The sequence below is a fragment of the Trachypithecus francoisi genome, unplaced genomic scaffold, assembly GCF_009764315.1.
Source record: "Trachypithecus francoisi isolate TF-2019V2 unplaced genomic scaffold, Tfra_2.0 Lachesis_group4, whole genome shotgun sequence".
Lineage (NCBI taxonomy): Eukaryota > Metazoa > Chordata > Mammalia > Primates > Cercopithecidae > Trachypithecus > Trachypithecus francoisi.
Genome location: NW_022681469.1, coordinates 29,655,114 through 29,675,259, shown reverse-complemented (window position 1 = coordinate 29,675,259; position 20,146 = coordinate 29,655,114). Strand labels below are relative to the sequence as shown.

Here is a 20,146-nt window from a genome sequence, read left to right as displayed (position 1 = left end):
CAGTATAACCATCAGAAGTAGAAAATTAACATTGATTCATTATTACCATCCAATCCTTAGATCCCACTGGAGTTTCACGTGTTGTTCTGATAATATTTTTCTAACGAAAGAATCCAGTCCATGGTTATATGTCACATTTAACTGTCATGTCTTTTTAATCTTCATTAGTATAGAACACTTTCTCAGTCTTTCTTTGATTTTCATGACCTTGACACTTTTGAAGATTACAGATGAATTATTTTGTAGAATTTCCTCAATTTGGATTTTTCTGATGCTTCCTCATTATGAGATTCAGGCTATGCATCTATGGTGGGAATACAGGGAAGTGATACATCCTGTCAGGTGGCACATGATTTCAATTTGTCCCAGAACTGATGATGTTCACTTTAATCCCCTGATTGAGGTAGTGTCTGCCAGGATTTTCCTCTGTAAAAGTTATTTTTCTCAGTTTATAATTAACATGTTTTTTAGACTGGGTGCGATGGCTCACGCTTGTAATCCCAGCACTTTGGGAGGTCAAGGCTGGCAGAGAGCACTTGAGTCCAGAAGTTCAAGACTCGCCTAGGCAACATGGTAAAACACCATCTCTACAAAAAAATACAAAAGTTAGCCAGGTGTGGTGGCACGTGCCTATAGTTCCAGCTACTTGGGAGGCTGAGATGGGAGGAGTGATTGAGCCCGGAAGGTAGAGATTGCAGTGAGCAGTGAGCTGAGATTGCACTGCACTCCAGCCTGGGTGACAGAGTGAGACCCTGTCTCAAAAATAAATAAAAATAGAATTAATATGTTTATGTGAGGTAGTACTATGAAACTGTAAATATCTCATTCTTTATCTTTGATTTATTCATTATTTTTATTTGTATGGAATCATTGTTTCCTATTTTATTTAATAGGTTATAATCCATTACTATCATTACTTACTTACATGATCATCTTGTTACCAGTTTGACCAGGGAGAGCCTCTTCAGTGTGGCTTCTGTGACTTCTTTGTCTTTTGACATATCGCTTTCATTCTTTGAACACTTTCTTGCTTTTGGTACAAGATCACCTAAGCTTATCTTGAACATTCCATGTCCTACTCTTGGAATCAGCCATTTCTCCCAGAATGCCTGGCTCCTTTTAGTGGATCTGGGCACTAATGTGCTGTTTGGTTTTGAAATGTCATTGTTCCCAGATCCTCTTTTTTTCCTCTCCATACATGTAATTGGAGTTCCAGAAGGCAAAGAGGGAAAGAATCCATAGATTCCCATAGATCCCATAGATTTTAAGCACTCTGTTCTGATTTTTTTCTGCCAGTCTTTCTTTTTGTATTTCAGTTCAGTAATTTCTTTTTTTGTTGTTGTTTTGTTTTGTTGAGTCATGTCTCACTGTGTCACCCAGGCTGGAGTGCAATGGTACAATCATTGCAGGCTCATTGCAGCCTCAAACTCCTGGGCTCAAGCGTTCCTCCTGCCCCAGCCTTCCAAGTAACTGGGACTACAGGCATGTACCATCATGCCCGGCTAATTTTTTAAGTTTTTTGTAGAGATGAGATCTTGCTGTGATGCCCAGGCTGGTCTCAAACTCCTGGCCTCAAGTGATTTCCTGCCTCAGCCTTTCAAAGTGCTAGGGTTACAGGCATGAGCCACTGTGCCTGGCTCAGTTCAGTAAATTTTATTGGTCTATCTTCAGGTTCACTGATTCTGTCCCTGGATGTGCCCAGTCTGATGATAAACCTGTTGAAGGAACTTTTAATTTGACATTTTTTTTTCTGGCATTTGTATTTGCCTTTTTTTTTTTTTTTAAGACAGAATTTTGCTCTTGTTGCCCAGGCTGGAGTGCAATGGCGCAATCTTGTCTCACCACAACCTCCACCTCCTGGGTTCAAGCGATTCTCCTGCCTCAGCCTCCCAAATAACTGGGATTACAGGCATGTGCCACCAAGCGGCTAATTTTGTATTTTTAGTAGAGATGGGGTTTCTCCATGTTGGTCAGGCTGGTCTCAAACTCCCGACCCCAGGTGATCCGCCCACCTCAGCCTCCCAAGGTGCTGGACTTTACAGGCCTGAGCCACCGCACCAGCCTGTATTTGACTTTTTATAATTTCCATCTCTGCTGAAATTTTCTATCTATTCATAGATGTTGTCTGTCTTTCTCAACTAGGTCCTTTAACATACACATATTACTCCAGCCTGGGCAACATAGCAAGACCCTGTGTCTAAAAAAGTAAAAATAAATAACATAAACATATTAATCATAGTTATTTTAAAGCTCCTGTCTGATCAAACATCTGGCTCATCTGAGAGCCTGCTTCTATTGTTTACTTATTTCCTGACAGTGTTGTTTTTTTTTTTTTTTACTTTTTATATGTCCTGACATTTTTAATTGAGTGGTAGTATATTAGTTTTCATTATAGTCATGAATTGGGCTGGATTTAGAGTTTGTTGTATACCAACAAAGGCTTCAAATTCCTCTAGCAGTGGACTGCTATAACCTTGTAATTTGAGGTTACCAAAGGACATTCCTCAGTGTTTCTGCTTTACCCTCAGTTTTCAGCTACTTCTGCACATGTGTGCCAGAGAAGTGTACTCTTTTCAAGTACCTGTCCCATCTGCCGCACTAGACTGCTGCTCCTTGTTTCCTGGGGCTAAGCACACGGTGAGGGCAAGTGGGGTTCTTGGATCTCTGGTGCGGTCTCAGTCTTAGGCAGACCTCTGTGAGGGCAGGGCTTTCTCAATATTCCTGCCTCTCCTATCTGTAGCAGCCAAACTTTGCCTTGCATCTGTGGTGGATCTTGGGTAAGACATGTTTTCCTGCCCTTCCTGGAGAGCTAGAAAGGTAGCAGATCCTTACTTTGTATCAGTGAACGGTCCTGGGCCCAAGAGTTTTTCCTGTGCCTCTCCCAGAGGCAGAGAGTTTTTGCTTCTGCCTTCCTCCAGAAACAGTGGATCTTTGCCTGGTCCCTAATAGCAGACCCACTTTTCCTGCTCTTCCTATAGCTTGAGGCTTTTTCTTCCTATGAGAGAAGAGTACAGGGAAGTGCCCAAGTTTCCTGTCTGTTTCTGAGCACAGCCAATCACTTCCTTGCCCCAGTCTTTCTTTTGAGCACTGGGTGGAAGCCTCTGGAAGACAGCCTGCATGTGAATGGGAAATCTACTTGTGCCTGGAGCTTCAACAAATTCCACATTGACACACTTTCCCACACCCAGCCTTTTCTAATTGTTCAGAAGTTTAGCTGACATTTATCCTCATCTGTGGCAGCCATTTCTTCCTCACATGCACTGCCAAAGGTGAAACAGTCTTCCCTCTCTCTTTAAAAGGATTTGTCACTCTTTGGAGGGCAGTTCACTTTGGTGCTTTACAGCCTCAGCTCTGCTTTACGGCCTCAGCTCTTTGATGGGCTCAAGAAGAGTTTGGCTTTGTAGATTACCCAGTTTTGGGGGTTTGTGTGTATGTGTTTGTTCGTTTTGTTTTGTTTTGAGACGGAGTCTTGCTGTGTCACCCAGGCTGGAGTGCAGTGGCGCAATCTCGGCTCACTGCAAGCTCCGCCTCCCAGGTTCACACCATTCTCCTGGCTCAGCCTCCCAAGTAGCTGGGACTACAGGCACCCCCCACCATGCCTGGCTAATTTTTTGTGTGTTTTCAGTAGAGACAGGGTTTCACCATGTTAGTCAGGATAGTCTCGATCTCCTGATCTCATGATCTGCCTGCCTCAGCCTCCCAAAGTGTTGCGATTACAGGCGTGAGCCACTGCGCCGAGCCATTTGTTTTTGAGACAGAGCTTTGCTCTTGTTGTCCAGGCTGGAGTGCAGTGGTGCAATCTTAGCTCACTGCAACCTCTGTCTCACCATTTCAAGCCATTGTCCTGCCTCAGCCTCCCAAGTAGCTGGGACTACAGGCGTGTGCCACCATGCCCGGCTAATTTTTCTGTATTTTTAGTAGAGATAGGGTTCACCATGTTGGCCAGGCTGGTCTCGAACTCCTGACTTCAGGTAATGACCCGCCTCAGCCTCCCAAAGTGGGATTACAGGCATGAGCCACCATGCCTGGCCATGTGTTTGGTTTTTTGGAGACAGGGTCTCGCTCTGTTGTTCAGGCTGGAGTGCAGTGGCACAGTCACGACTCACTACAACCTCCATCTCCCAGGCTCAAGCAGTCCTCCCACCTCAGTCTTCCTAGTAACTACCCAGCTTTTTCATGTCGTTAAGGTGGGAGCTTCTCTTGTAGCTTTGTGTATTCTAAACAGAAGCAGAACTGTAAATCTGTGTTTTTTAAGAAAAGTTTTGGCTCTGAAGTCCTTGATTTATTAAATCTTATGGGGAGGCTTAATTTAAATTGGTAAAAACATAGAGTCAGCTGGAGCCTCCGTCTTCCCATGGCTTCCCCCAATACTTGCCTTCTTCTTAGAATACTGAAGAGGTTCTGTAGAGGCCAATTTGAAAATCACTGGCCTAAGTCATTCCTGTTGTATTTTCTGATTGTAAAATATATAAACTTTATCTCCTTGACTAGGTGTTTGGCCCAGGCTTGCTCATCCCCTGCTTTGTCTTTAATACAGGTACTTATGGAAACTCTGGGTGCTCTGGGGGCCCAGTGCCGATGGGCTGCCTGCAACATCTATTCCACTCTCAATGAAGTGGCTGCTGCTCTAGCCGAAAGTGGTAAGAGCTTGTTCTCTGTGCCTTTGGCTAAAGTAAGTCTCCAAAAAGTTCTGTTGTTTCAGCATAAATCTTTAAAGAAGGTTGACAATAAAAGAACTATCTTGGAAGAAATAGATCTCAATTCTTGATGAATTTGCTTTTTCTGGCCTTCGCTTGTCAAATATGATCTAGTTAACTTTGCCGTTTTACAGTTGACAAATATCTACCTATGTCTAATATTCCTTTGTTAGGTAATGCTTTGTTTTGACTCACTAATTTACTAATAGCAGAGCACTAGTGAACACTACTCATTGAGGTAACATGGATTACAGGAGAAAATGCTTCAGCCTTAGTTTTGTGACCCTATTGGTTTTCCAGCAAGTAATTTGCCCTGACTTAATGTTTGGTGTTTCTGCTTCAGGAGTAAAGAGGACTTGACCTGGCAGATTAATATTTGATCACAGCATCCACTAGTAGTTGATGGACAAAAGAAATAGAGAAATTTGGACTTTGCCAGCCTCTTGCCTTTACTCTTTGGCAGTACAGCTCAGCGTTTCATTTGTTCTTTCATTTTAATTTATTTATTTATAATATTTTATGGCTGTATATATGACAGAAAAATATTTAATATTTTATTAATACAAATAGTAAATACCCCCAGTGAATTGTATATCGCATTCATTTCTTTTCCTTTTTTTTTTTAAGTAGAGACAGGGTCTTGCTCTGTCACCCAGGCTGGAGTGCAGTAGTGCAATAGTGTTTCCCTGCATCCTTCAATTCCTGGGAACAGGTGATCCTCCCACCTCAGTCTTCTGAGTAGCTGGGACTTCAGGCACATGCCACCATGCCCAGCTAACTTAAAAAAATTTTTTGAAGACACAGGGTCTTGCTCTGTTGCTCAGGCTAGTCTCAAACAGCCAGCCTCAAGTGATCCTCCCACCTCATCCTCCCAAAGTACGGGGATTGCAGGTGTGAGCCACCATGCCCAGCCCATTTTTTTTTATTTCTTAATTTAATTAATTTCTATTTTTTATTTTTATTATTTTATTATTTTTATTTTATTTATTTGTTTTTTTGAGACAGAGTCTCACTCCGTCGCACAGGCTGGAGTGCAATGGTGTGATCTCAGCTCACTGCAACCTCCGCCTCCCGAATTCAAGCAACTCCCCTGCCTCAGCCTCCTGAGTAGCTGGGATTACAGGTGTCCTCCACTACACCTGGCTAATTTTTTGTATTTTTAGTAGAGACGGGGTTTCACCATGTTAGCCAGCCTGGTCTCGAACTCTGACCTCAGGTGACCTGCCTGCCTTGGCCTCCCAAAGTGCTGGGATTACAGGCGTGAGCCACCGTGCCCAGCAACCCCATTTCTTTTTTTTAAATAAATGCTTACTGACCTACTCTAAGAGCTGTAAGGGCAAATGAGGCAATGTCTTTACCCCCAGAATCTTATATTTTGGTGAGGAGATAATACACACCTATAAATAATGATGATACAAGGACATATATGATAAATGCCATGACAGATTATAAATCTATATTCACTGCACAAACAAGAGGCTTAGAAAAGTTCAGATTCCCACTTTGGGAGGCCGAGACAGGTGGATCACCTGAGGTCAGGAGTTCAAGAGCAGTGTGGCCAACATGGTGAAACCCCGTCTCTACTAAAAGTACAAAAATTAGCCGGGGGTAGTGGAGGGCACCTGTAATCCCAGCTAGTCAGGAGGCTGAGGCAGGAGAATCTCTTGAACCCAGGAGGCAGAGGTTGCAGTGAGCCGAGATTGCACCACTGCACTCTAGCCTGGGGGACAGAGCCAGACTCCATCTCAAAAAAAAAAAAAAAAAAAAAAAAAAAGGAAGAGGCCGGGCGCAGTGGCTCACACCTGTAATCCCAGCACTTTGGGAGCCTGAGGCGGGCGGATCATGAGGTCAGGAGTTCGAGACCAGCCCGGCCAATATGGTGAAACCCCGTCTCTACTAAAAATACAAAAATTGGCGTGGTGCCACGCACCTGTAGTCCCAGCTACTCAAGAGGCCAAGGCAGGAGAATCGGCTGAACCCAGGAGGTGGAGGTTGCAGTGAGCCGAGATGGTGCCATTGCACTCCAGTCTGGGTGTCAGAGCGAGACTCCGTCTCAAAAAAAAAAAAGGCTGGGCGCGGTGGCTCAAGCCTGTAATCCCAGCACTTTGGGAGGCCGAGACGGGCGGATCACGAGGTCGGGAGATCGAGACCATCCTGGCTAACATGGTGAAACCCCGTCTCTACTAAAAAAAATACAAAAAACTAGCCGGGCGAGGTGGCGGGCACCTGTAGTCCCAGCTACTCAGGAGGCTGAGGCAGGAGAATGGTGTAAACCCGGGAGGCGGAGCTTGCAGTGAACTGAGATCCGGCCACTGCACTCCAGCCTGGGCGACAGAGCGAGACTCCGTCTCAAAAAAAAAAAAAAAAAGAAAAGTTCAGATTCATTGAGCGCTCATTTCCAGCTGGGTTAATCAGGCTTCGTTAGGAACATGACACTTAACTGGGCTATGAATTATAGTAGCGTTTCAGCAAGTGGAGAAACACGTAAGGGTTTTTTTTTCTTAATAATAGGGTGGGATGATTAAAGTATAGAAGCAAAAAAAGTTAAAGTGTAATTGGGAAATGGTGAGAATGCCAGTTTGAGTGGATCAAGAAGTAACTGTTCTGGTTTTTCTTTTCCCTCTAGTCACTTTTTTTTTTTTTTTTTTTTTTTTTGAGACAGAGTCTCGCCCTGTCCACCAGGCTGGAGTGCAGTGGCAACGATCTTGGCTCACTGCAACCTCCGCCTCCCAGGTTCAAGCGATTCTTCTGCCTCAGCCTCCCCAGTAGCTGAGACTACAGGTGTGCACCACCATGCCCAGCTAATTTTTGTATTTTTAGTAGAGACAGGTTTCATCATGTTGGCCAGGTTGGCCTTGAACTCCTGATCTCAGGTGATCCACCCACCTCAGCCTCCCAAAGTGCTGGAATTACAGGAGTGAGCCACTGTGCCTGGCCCCCTCTCGTTACATTTAAACAACTGTCATACTTTTGTCCATTCTACTTGTCCTCATGGGGCTGATAAGAGCAGAATGACCATCAAAGACAAAGGAATGGATGACGGGGCTGAAGGCAATGCCAATCAGTGAAGAGTGCCAATCCAAGGATTATAGCAGAATGGGAGAGTTGGAAATTAGGAAAAACCAGACTCTTCTCACTACAGTTTGGCGGTCGGCCTCTTTTGGTCTTCAATGGTTTCTCTTTGTTCCTTTTTTTCTCAGGATTTCCTGTTTTTGCCTGGAAGGGAGAGTCAGAAGATGACTTTTGGTGGTGCATTGATAGATGTGTGAATGTGGAGGGCTGGCAGCCAAACATGGTGGGTCAGATTTCTGCTAACACAATTCTGTAGGGGTCAGGAATGGGGATGGGAGGAGGTTATGGCCTGGGAGAGGGTTTCCCAACAAGAAGAAAGGAAAATGGCTTCATTTCTGTATGGCGTACCTGGATTTCCAGCAGAACTAGATTCTTATGCTACGGGTACCCCAAGAGTATTGAAGCTCTTATAACCTCAAAGTGCCTTAATTATTGGTTCTAATGTTGGAAGCATTTATATTCATTAGAAACATTAAAGTGCTGCCCAGGATTCACACATGGCTGGTTAAAAAGCAAGAGTAATGAGTTTCCATCCCCTGCTACTGCCTACTCCCCCCACTTACAACAACCAAAAACCCCAAACACACCACCCCAGAGCTCTCGAGATGCTTAGCCTTCTCTCTAGAATCCATATACTTGTCATGTGAGTCAGGACTAGAAAAATAAAATAAAATTTGTAGTAAACCTGAAGACCTTCCAAGTTCAAGTTTCTTCTCTTTATATTCATTCCCCACATTTAAAAAGACAGCAAGGTAAAGTTTTGGGGTTGTAATTTTTGCTTCATTTTTATTTTTGTGTTATTCTTTAGATCAAGTCTTGAAGCCTGATAGCACATTAGATTTGCAAAGAGGCAAAAAGCTACACAAAGGGCTGGGTGTGGTGGCCTCTAATGCCAGCACTTTGGGAGCCCAAGGCAGGTAGATTCCTTCAGCCCAGGAGTTCGAGACCAGCCTGGGCAACATAGGGAGACACTGTCTCTACAACAAAATACAAAAATTAGCAGGATGTGTTGGCATGCACCTGTAGTAGTAGTCCCAGCTACTTAGGAGGCTGAGGTGGAAGGATCACTTGAGCCCAGGAGGTGGAGGCTGCAGTGAGCCGAGATAACACCACTGCAATCCAGCCTGGGTGAGAGAATGAAACCGTGCCCCCACCCCAGCCCCCTCCCCAAAAAGCTACACAAAATATGAGGTGCTCCTATTTTGCAAATAATTTTGCCCCCTCCCCTTGGGGGAGGGGGCAGAAATTAGGGAACGTATTGACAAAAGAATCCCTGAAGCTCTGGTCCAGCCATTGCTTGCTGCTGAAGGCTGCAGAGCAGGCCTCACTTGGTGCATGGCAGAGAAGTAGCTTCTTTCTGAATTCTGTGATCCAGGTCACACTGCATCAGGCTTGTTTGAGGAAGCTGGGTTAGAGCCTTCATATCCTAAAGGGGTGGGGGAGCAGACTTGACAGTGGCTGTAAGATGAGTCAGCTCATTCCAACAGTTTTAATAGTGACACGAGGGAGTGTGACTGACAGATGCTAAAGCAGATATGCCAGGGAGTTTCTCCTGGGAATAAAACATTGATTTTTAAAGTCAGGAACCCAGGGAGGACATTAGGATTTTATCTGGAGAACATTACAAACTGTAGAACCAGCACAAACTGCTAGGAAGGTTAATAAAGAGAGTAAGACAAGGACAAAAACAGTTGTCACCCCAGAAAACAGGACCCATACCTCTTTGGATTCTGTCAAGATTTAGTACTTTTCCTTACTTCCCAACCTCGGGAAGATTTCCTGATGACAAGAATTTCCTGCAGTAGATTTACATGGTGAGACTTATGGGCAGAGTTCATTAAGTAAATCTTAGAGACAGCAACTACCTGTCTGTATCATATCTTCCTTAAAAGGGAAAAGTGGATGAGAATAGTGAGACTTACAACACAGAGTTTCCAGTTGTTCAATCTCTCTTGTCTCTTATCTTTTCTGTGGAAGGGAAAACTTCGTGAGGGATTCCATACATGGAGAATGGGAGAGAGAAGCTCAGAAGAGCCTTTTGCTTTCTTGGGGCATCTGTTCTGGGGGTTTCTACTTGTAGTATGGAGCAGGTACAAAAGCTTTGATGAGAGTCCTAACTTGAATTCTGGTTCTCAAGCAATGTTTGAGTGAGGGAGAGAAAATAGGTCAACAGCAAGAGCAAAAGCGAAAAAGAGATCAGGTGGTAGACATGAGGTTGGGGATTTTGTGTACTCTGGGGTCCAGAATGGCAGTTTTGGCACTTACAGCAGTGTTGATAATTGATGGGACTGCAAGATGGGTGCATGTCAGCAGAGGGCAACCCAGTTCTGTGGGACTTTCCAGGAGGATGGGTAGAACAATTTGCAGAATCCTGCTAAATACTTCTGACAGCCTAGCGAAGGACTGAAGTATCACAGCCTCGTGCCTAATAGTGTTCTAAGCTGGTTTTTCTTTATCTTTATAATTGAAAAGCTTTTCTCTGCTGATGAAAGCTCCAGTGGGCACAGCACTGTGTTTATCTTTAATCCCAACCTGAAATAGTGATAGATGAGCTGTTCAGAGGCGTGCTTGCACACCTACATGCTGCACGGTTCCCTGGTTATTTTTAATTTGGTTTGTACAGAGTGTGAGGTTGTGCTAGGCAAAACCCTACAGTGCTGCCTGATATTTTGGGTGGGAGAGTGCCTATACTTTGGGAGAAGAGAAGGTTAATGGAATACAGTTTTATAAGCCGTTGTTCCGAGAGGGAGACTTAATTATATGACCATTTATTGATTGATTTTTCTTTTTTTCTTAAGAGGCTGTGTAAACTGAGGCCTTTTATTTAAACTAAGTCTTGACTGAATATATTTAAAATCCATTTAGGCTTTCTGAATACCTATAGTAGATTCAAGATCTAGTGGCCTAGATAACCACAATTTATCAATCCATAAGAAAATCCTCAGTTAGTTGCTGTATATTTTGATGCAGTAGATATATCATAGGGAGGGTTGTTTGGCTGTGTGAATTACAATTGGCCTTTATCCTCTCATTGTCTTTTACTTCAATATAATGACTGTTTGGCAGATTATTTCATTTACTCTGGCTTTAAGTTACTTTGCATAACCATGTGGGAAATTTTAAATATCTGTAAATTGCTAATTAGATTGGGATGCAAGACCCAGAGAAGCACTGAAGCTTTGAGGGTTCAGCAAAGTGAATGATGTTATTGATGCTTACTATTGCAGATCTTGGATGATGGAGGGGATCTTACCCACTGGATTTATAAAAAGTATCCCAACATGTTTAAGAAAATCAAGGGCATAGTAGAGGAGAGTGTTACTGGAGTTCATAGGTAAGATTTGACATGGGCATACCTGGTTTTATGCAGTCTAGACATAAAATCTTATAAACACATACCTATAAAACACGTGTTAAAAATTGGAGCCTGCTATGAGGTAACAACATTTCAGCTTGCTGTGAGGTGACCAGATCTCACCTTACTTTGAGGTGACCAGATCTCTCTCGTTTTTTTTTTTTTTAATTAACAACACAAATAATGAACCTAAAATAGTGAGAAGGGGGCAGGTGGGAGAACAAGTGAAGTCCTTATGTTTTCTAGTGATTGTAAACAATTACTTCTTGTCCTTTTTGGACACATTTATTCATTCATTCAACAAATATTTATTGAACTTCTACAATGAACGAGGAACTGCTCTAGGTGCTAGGCATCTGGCAGTAGACAAAACAGACAAAAAAACTCTGCTATCTTAGAGCTTACATTCTTACATGGAAAGCAAGGACATAGGGTTCTGCTTCTCAAATGAGCAATAATTCTCTGAGTAAAACTGGAATTATTTCAGTTCAATTTCTGTGATCATTTCTATGATTTATTTCACCCATAAAGAACTAAAAGTGTGAAAAAAGTTTTCGGGAAGTAAATTCTGAACCAGCCACCATCACTGCTTCAATACATTATCATCTTTTTGAATGTACAAAACTGAGGTCAAGAGTTCAAGACTAGCCTGGCCAACATGGTGAAACCCCATCTCTACTAAATACAAAAATTAGCCAAGTGTGGTGGCGCGCACCTGTAGTCCCAGCTAGTCAGGAGGCTGAGGCACAAAAATCGCTTGAACCTGGGAGGCAGAGGTTGCAGTGAGCTGAGATCACGCTACTGCACTCTAGCCAGGGTGACAGAGTGAGGCTCTGTCTCAAAAAAAGCCAAAAAACAAAGTGTAAGTGTATTTGAAAGTTAAAATTGTTGCAGTAGATTAGTGGGATTAAGCATGGTTTTTAAAGTAGTACTTAAAGTTACTCCTTTTATAATTAAAAAAGATGAGTGAAATTAATACACAGTTTAAGCTGGGCATAGTGGCTCATGCCTGTAATCCCAGCACTTTGGGAGGCCAAGATGGGAGGATCACTTGAGTCCAGGAGTTTGAGACCAGCCTGGGCAGCATAGTGAGATCCTGTCTCTATTAAAAAAAAAAAAAATGCTGGAAGGCTGGGTTCAGTGGCTCACCCCTGTAATCCCAGCGCTTTGGGAGGCCGAGGCAGGCGGATCACCTGAGGTGGGAAGTTTGAGACCAGCCTGACCAACATGGAGAAACCCCATCGCTACTAAAAATACAAAATTAGCTGGGCATGGTGGCACATGCCTGTAATCCCAGCTACTCAGGAGGCTGAGGCAAGAGAATCACTTGAACCCAGGAGGCGGAGGTTGCACTAAGCCAAGATCACACCATTGCTCTCCAGCAGGGACAGCAAGAGTGAAACTCCATCTCAAAACAAACAAAACACAAACAGCCAGGTGTAGTCTCATGCACTTGTAGTACCGGCAGGCAGTGAGACCAGTGCAGGTTTAGTGAACATTGTACCCAGTAGGTAATTTTTCAACCTTCAACCCGCTCCCACTCACCCACTTTTTATAGTCTCCAGTGAAGGCCTTAAAATTTAGAGATGGGTCAAGGATTTTCCCCACATGACTTTTGAATAAAATCTTTATTGTGAAGCTATATATGCAGGCTCTGGAAAGATACTCTTTGTTTCTCAGTGGCCACCTAATAGGATGAAACTAGTCATGTCTCAACGCTCTCATGCCTACCCAATCATCGTGTTTCTGGGGCCTGCTATGAAAGCAATGGTAGACTGTAACGTCCCAATGTTTTTTGTTCTTGGCTTCCCTCATCCTCAGGCTGTACCAACTGTCCAAAGCTGGGAAGCTGTGTGTTCCAGCCATGAATGTCAATGACTCAGTCACCAAACAGAAATTTGACAACCTCTACTGTTGCCGTGAATCAATTCTTGATGGGTATTGTTTATTATCTTTGAGATGAACTTGTGTTGTCAAGTTGAGATTCTAAGTTTTTGGGCTTTGGTTATTTCTGGAAAGGATTCATATAGCACCTCTGGATAATGTCTCCATTAAGCCAGAGCTTTGTCACCTCGTAAATTAAAATTACATTATTTTTAGTTTCTCCTTTGTATCTTTTCTATTTCTAAATATTATATTTTCAAAACATTATCTAATAAATGTATGTTGCTTTTATGTTTAAAAGTTACTGTGTCATCTACATCTTCTTCCTTTCTGCACCACTTGCAAGAAAGGGGGGAAAAAAAGGAAAAAAACCCTTACATATAGGATTGGATGGCAGGGAGTGAGAAAATATGTATTTTATTCAACCTTTCTTTCTGGTCATTAGTTTCTCTAGGATGGAAACCAGACTTTCAGTGTTACAGCTCTTTTAGAATTTGTCTAGCAGGTTTTCTGGTCTTTACCAGAAAACCCCTTTAAAAAAAAAAAAGAAACCAGACTTTCTTTCAAAATGAAAAACAAACCAACCAAAAAACCCCATGAAAACAAAGAGATTCAATCTAACCTCAAGGCAGAAACAAGAGAAAATTTTTCTGATTTAATGTGTTTTTTTTCCCCTAGACTTAAAAGGACAACAGACATGATGTTTGGTGGAAAGCAAGTGGTAGTCTGTGGCTATGGAGAGGTGAAGTTTAACCTTTCATTTATTAGGTGTTTTAAATGGATTTTGTTGAAATATTCTGGAATTTTTTATTTGTACGGACATATGACTACTCTCATTACCACTTTAGATGAGAAAAAGAACTTCAGAGGCCCTCTGGTTAAAGTAGTCTTTCTTTTTCCCTTTGCATTGCCACCATTTTTCCTTAAGTTGATTTTCTGACTTGCTCCAGTACCATTGTTTGTGATGTTCTTTTTAGCTTGTGTTTTGATTATGAATCATGAGTGTGGGTGTTCTTGTGCACATGAATGCGATAAGCAGGAGCCAGGGGTTTGTTTATGAGCTGTATTCAATTATTTGTTCTTCTTGTTTTCCCCAAGTATGAATGTATTCAGTGAAATTCCTCTTGGAGGTGGAAAGAGAGGGTGCACTTTCCCAGAAGCTTTGAGAAAATGTTTTCTTGGTGACTTTCCTTAATATGTGTGCTCTCTCCCTTCTTCAGGTGGGGAAAGGATGCTGTGCTGCCCTGAAAGCCATGGGCTCCATTGTGTATGTAACTGAAATTGACCCCATCTGTGCCCTGCAAGCCTGGTAAGCCTCTACACTACCATCTCACTTGCAATCTTGGAGCTGTCTCCAAAGAATGGCCTTGTTGATGCCACACTTTATTTTAGAGGAGTCCAGATCCTCAGAGAGGCTGCCACTAACTCTAAGCATCTGCCTTTCAAAAAGGTCAAGGAGCTCTGCTTGGAGAAAGCAGAGACTATCAGAAAAGTGAAAATTTAGAAATCCTGTGGAGATAGTAACAGGGATTCTGTCAGCCAGAGAACAAGTAGCCCCTTACTTTCTCCATGTGTAATACTTGTCATTCAAATAATGATCAGAAAAGAAATTGGCAGGCATCAGATGCCTTCTGATGTGTTACACTGAAAATAGCCCTTCTGTGGTATTCCTCCCAAAAATATATAACCTGAATCTAATTGTGAGGAAACATTAGACCAATCCCAATTAAGGGTAAAATCTACTAACTCTGAGTGAAGGGTATATGAGAATTATTGACACTAGTATTATAATTCTTAAGTTTGAAATGATTCTAAAATTAAAACTTAAAAAGAAAAATAGTTCTTTTCTTATTATAAAATGTGGGTAATCATACCTACCTCATAGGATTGTGAGAGTTCAGTAAAATAATAATTAACATAGGCTGGGTGTGATGGGTTCATGCTGGTAATTCCAGCACTTTGGGAGGCTGAGGCAGGAGGATTGCCTGCGTCCAGGAGTTCGAGACCAGCCTTGGCAACATAGGGAGACCCCATCTCTACAAATCATTTTTTAAAATTAGCTGGGTGTGGTGGTGCATGCCTGTGGTCCCAGCTACTTGGGAGGCTGAAGTAGGAGGATCACCTAAGCCTGGGAGTTTGAGGCTGCAGTGAGTTGTGATTATGCCACTACACTCCAGCCTGGGTGACCCAGCAAGACTCTTGTCTCAAAATAATAATTATCATTCTATATTATACATTATATAACAAATACATAATTATATAAGGCACAGAGCTGCTGCCACATAATATATGCTCACTAAATGATAGCTGTTATTAAAATTATCTCTTGCCATCCTCAGCAGGGTGGGAAATACCACTGTTCTTAAAAACTATTGCAGAGTCCAAGTGTCTGTGGCCTAGGGGAACCATCATCCTTCTAGTACACTAAGGGTTTATTATAGGAACCCGAACATGTTTTAATACAAATTGTGATACTGTTCAAATTATCCTATAGACATGAATTGATCACTTACTATGCATTAGATACTGTGCTACGTGCTGAGAATGAATAAGATGAATGTATAAATGAGATAAGGTCTGGCTGTTAGAAGCACACAGACAAATAACCACTGTGCAGTGAAGTAAGTGCTGTCATGGAGTTAAACGGCACATGCTTCTGTAGGAGCATAAAGGAGAAATTGCTTACTAAGGAGCAAGGGAGCAGGGTAGAAAGAGATGTCAACAGAGCAGAGTCTTGACATTTGTTTAGGTGTTTTCTTAGTGTGGAAGTATATTCCAGGTACAGGGAACATGTGTGTTGTCTCCAAGGAAGGAGATAGCATGGCAGATTTAGGAAGCTGGAAATTTTTTTTTTTTTTTTTTTTGAGACGGAGTCTCGCTCTGTCACCCAGGCTGGAGTGCAGTGGCGCAATCTCGGCTCACTGCAAGCTCCGCCTCCCGAGTTCACGCCATTCTCCTGCCTCAGCCTCCCGAGTAGCTGGGACTACAGGCGCCACCACCTCGCCCGGCTAGTTTTTTGTATTTTTTAGTAGAGACAGGGTTTCACCGTGTTAGCCAGGATGGTCTTGGTCTCCTGACCTCGTGATCCGCCGGTCTCGGCCTCCCACAGTGCTGGGATTACAGGCTTGAGCCACCGCGCCCGGCCAGCTGGAAATATTTTAATGTGGTTGGCAGATGGGATACATTTGGGGGAGTGGTCCTATCTAAGGTAGGAGTCATGGGAGTCATATGTCAATATAATCACATATTACTGCAAGTATTTGGGTCTTATTCTAATCCTGCCTTATCCTTAAGAACAGGCAGTCTCACTGAAGTCTTTTAAGCAAGGAAATGACATGATCCAAATTGCATTTAGGAAAATCACTCTGCAAAATGATTTAGAAAGATATAAACCTAGAGGCAATGAGATTGTGCCAGGGGTTACTATAGTAATTTAGGCAAGAAGGAATAAGACCTAAACTTAAGCAATGCTAGTATGTATTAGAGAAGAGAAGACAGATGAAAGAGACTTTTAAGAAATTAAATAAAAAGAGTCAGCCTGATTTGGTGACAACTTCAATTAGGGAGAGGCAGCAAGGACATTCTTGTTTATATGGCTCACTCAGATAGATGAACAGTGATGCTATTGATCAAGATAGAAAATATAGAAGAAGAAATAAATGAGGTTGTGAGTGCAGAGAAAATAATAAGTTTATTTTCAAACACAGTAAGTTTGAGATCCTTCTGGGACATTCATGAGGTGCTCTCCAGTAGCTAATTTGATCCTTGGCTATGAAGCTTCAGAGAGATCTAAGCTAAAGATACAAATGTAAAAATCAGCCATCTATAAGCAGTCATTTGCAGCCAAGGGAAGAATATGGTTCTCTATACTGAAAAAATAGAGAACAGAATAACCCTGCAGAGCACCAATATCCAAAGGTTGGCTGAAGTTGAGGAGAGACAATTAAGTAAGAGGAAAACCAGGAGAGATGTATCATGGAGTCCAAGGGGTATAGAGTTTTAAGAAGACAAATAATGTTTAGTAAAAGAAATCAAATAATGTAAGAATCTAAGAAGTTGGGCATGGTGGTGTATGCCAACAGTCCTGGCTACTCAGGAGGCTGAGGCAGGAGGATTGCTTGAGGCCAAGAGTTAGAGGCTGTAGTGCACTATGATTATGCCTGTGACTAGCTACTGCACTCCAGCCTGGGCAACATAATAAGATCTCATTTCTTAAAAAAAACAAAAAAACAAAAAAAAAACAGTTAAGAGTCTAAGAAATCTTGGGTTTGGCCTTCGGGAAATCACTGATGATCTTGGAGAGAGCACTTTCAAGGGGGTAGTTGGTTAAATGGCTAAGTGGCACTTTCTACAGTTTCTTTCTTTTTTTTTTTTTTTGAGACGGAGTCTCGCTCTGTCGCCCAGGCTGGAGTGCAATGGCCGGATCTCAGCTCACTGCAAGCTCCACCTCCCAGGTTTACGCCATTCTCCTGCCTCAGCCTCCCGAGTAGCTGGGACCACAGACACCCGCCACCTCGCCCGGCTAGTTTTTTGTATTTTTTAGTAGAGATGGGGTTTCACCGTGTTAGCCAGGATGGTCTTGATCTCCCGACCTCGTGATCCACCCGTCTCGGCCTCCCAAAGTGCTGGAATTACAGGCTTGAGCCACCGCGCCCGGCCTCTACAGTTTCTAGAAATTCAGTCAGGGAATCTCATGGTAGCCCCTGGCTCCCTATTATCAGGAAGAAATAAGTCCCATGATGCAGAGGAACCTTTTATTTCTGTCTTATATGAACTAAGGAAATTGTTTGGATTTTTCACTTCTAAGAATAGTTCAGCTATCTCAAGAAATGACAGCAACTTGATATTAGCTTTTGAAGTCCTGTGTTAAAAGGCTCCACAGCTGCCTGTTTAGGTTAATTGGTCATACTTTATTTCAACAGTATGGATGGATTTCGACTGGTGAAATTAAATGAGGTCATCCGACAAGTGGACATTGTTATTACCTGTACAGGTATGATAATGACATTTTAAATGGGGTGGCACTTGGGAATGTTTTTATGGAGCAAGTGCAAGATGATTGGACATATTCTGAAAAACCAAACTCTAAAAGCTAGAGAGAGATAGTAGCCCACAAAGCCAGTCAGTCTTTCATATTCTTCCTAATTCTTTAGAGCTCTGACCAGAGGTATACGATTAGGTCATTCCTATGTAAAAACGTTTTTCTTCACCCTTTAAGACAACTGTTGTATCTCCATTCATCCTAGGAGATAGCTAGAGATGAGATTCAGTTATAAAGTTTTATTTGGGAAGCCAGATCTTAAATGTACACTTGATTTCTTATTTTACCTCCAAAAGTGATGTATGTTTCTCTCTAGTATGTAATTAAGGCAAGGCTAGAGACAAATTCTTTCATAGTTAGAGTAGAAGAGGTTATTCTGTTAATTCCCAAAGAGGTAGATTTTGAGTTTTAAAGAATATGCAGAAATGGCTGGTTTCCTCTAGGGTAAGATACTTATTTTTATGTAGAACCATAAACTACAGGAACACTGGTTTTCTTTTATAATTCTATTTTAGAGGGGGAAATCGAACAGAATAAAAAAAAAATTTGTCGTTGTAGCCTCAGGGAGAAATAGGGGCAGAGAAGAGGGACCATAAGAAGCTGTTCTTGGTTCTTATCAATCCCCTGATCTCTTTTGTTGTTTTAAATAGAGATGAGGTCTCACTTTCCAGGCTGGTCTCAAACTCCTGGCCTCAGGTGATTCTCCCACCTCTGCTTCCCAAAGTGATGGGATTATAGGCATGGGCCACCCTGCCCAGCCTGGACCTTTTTTTTTTTTATTGCTTTTTTGTGAGCTGTAATTGATTTACTACACGTTTCACACATTTAAAGTGTTCACTGTTTTTTAGTAATTCACAGTTTGTACAACCATCACCACAATCTAATGTTTTTACTGAGTTGTAATTCACATTGTAATGTTCACCCTTTTAAAGTGTACAGTTCAATGGCTTTTAGTAAAGTTGTGGAACATCCCAATTATCAAATTTTTATCACCCCAAAAAGAAACCCCATATCATTAGCAGTCACTCCTTATTCCATCTTCCATCATACCCCATCCCTAGGCAACCACCATTTCCCTATTCTGGACATTTCATGTAAATGGAATTATAGCAACACCTGCCAAAAGAAGGGGGGAAAAATGATAATTTTTTTAAAAAAGGAATCATTCATGGCTGGGCACGGTGGCTCACACCTGTAATCCCAGCACTTTGGGAGGCCGAGGCACGTGGATCACCTGAGGTCAGGAGTTCGAGACCAGCCTGGCCAACATGGTGAAACCCCATCTCTACTAAAAATACAAAAAATTAGCCAGATGTGGTGGCAGGCACCTGTAGTCTCAGCTACAGGAGTGTGAAGCAGGAGAATTGCTTGAACCCGGAAAGCAGAGGTTGCAGTGAGCCAAGATTGTGCCATTGCACTCCAGCCTGGGCAACAAGAGTAAAACTCCTTCTCAAAAAAAAAAAACAAAAAAAAGGAATCATTCAATATGTGGTCTTTTATGACTGGCCTCATAGCAGGATGTTTTCAGGGCCTCCCCATGTGATGGTATATATCAGTACCTTATTCCTTTTCTTGCTGAGTAATGTGTCATTGTATGGTTATACCATATTTTATTTACCCATTCATTAACTGGTAGACATTTGGGTTGTTTTCCCTTTTTGGCTATTAGGAATAATGCTGCTGTGAACATTGAATACAAGTTTTTATGTGGACATATATTTTCAGTTCCCTTGGGTATATACTAAGAGTAGAATTGCTAGATCATATAGTAACTCTGTTTTTAACATTTTCAGTCTGGGTGTGGTGGCTCACACCTGTAATCCCAGCACTTTGGAAGGCCGAAGTAGGCAGATCACTTGAGCCCAGGAGTTCAGATCATCCTGGACAACATGGCAAAACTCTGTCTCTACCAAAAAAAATACAAAAATTAGCCGGATGTGTGGTCCCAAGTAGCTGGGACTACAAGCACACGCCACCACACCCAGCTAATTTTTTGTATTTTAGTAGAGACAGGGTTTCACTGTGTTGCCCAGGCTGGTCTTGAACTCCTGAGCTCAGGCAATCCACCCCTCAGACTCCCAGTGTTAGGATTATAGG

The 20,146-nt window shown here is 42.4% G+C and overlaps 1 protein-coding gene and 1 non-coding gene across 7 annotated transcripts in view; both read left to right on the top strand.

The window, feature by feature from the left end:
• The window catches only part of AHCYL2 (adenosylhomocysteinase like 2), a 217,336-nt gene that overhangs the window by 178,815 nt on the left and 18,375 nt on the right, over positions 1-20,146 (top strand). For all 6 annotated transcript variants that reach the window (XM_033194896.1, XM_033194895.1, XM_033194899.1 and 3 more), the window contains 7 exons: positions 4,538-4,640; positions 7,898-7,992; positions 10,997-11,103; positions 12,946-13,062; positions 13,687-13,750; positions 14,229-14,317; positions 17,931-18,001. In XM_033194896.1, the coding sequence (XP_033050787.1) occupies positions 4,538-4,640; positions 7,898-7,992; positions 10,997-11,103; positions 12,946-13,062; positions 13,687-13,750; positions 14,229-14,317; positions 17,931-18,001 (646 nt within the window). The remainder of the gene's footprint in view (positions 1-4,537; positions 4,641-7,897; positions 7,993-10,996; positions 11,104-12,945; positions 13,063-13,686; positions 13,751-14,228; positions 14,318-17,930; positions 18,002-20,146) is intronic.
• Positions 13,480-13,541, top strand: LOC117073839. The gene has a single exon (XR_004433396.1). It is a non-coding gene; the product is annotated as a U7 small nuclear RNA (small nuclear RNA).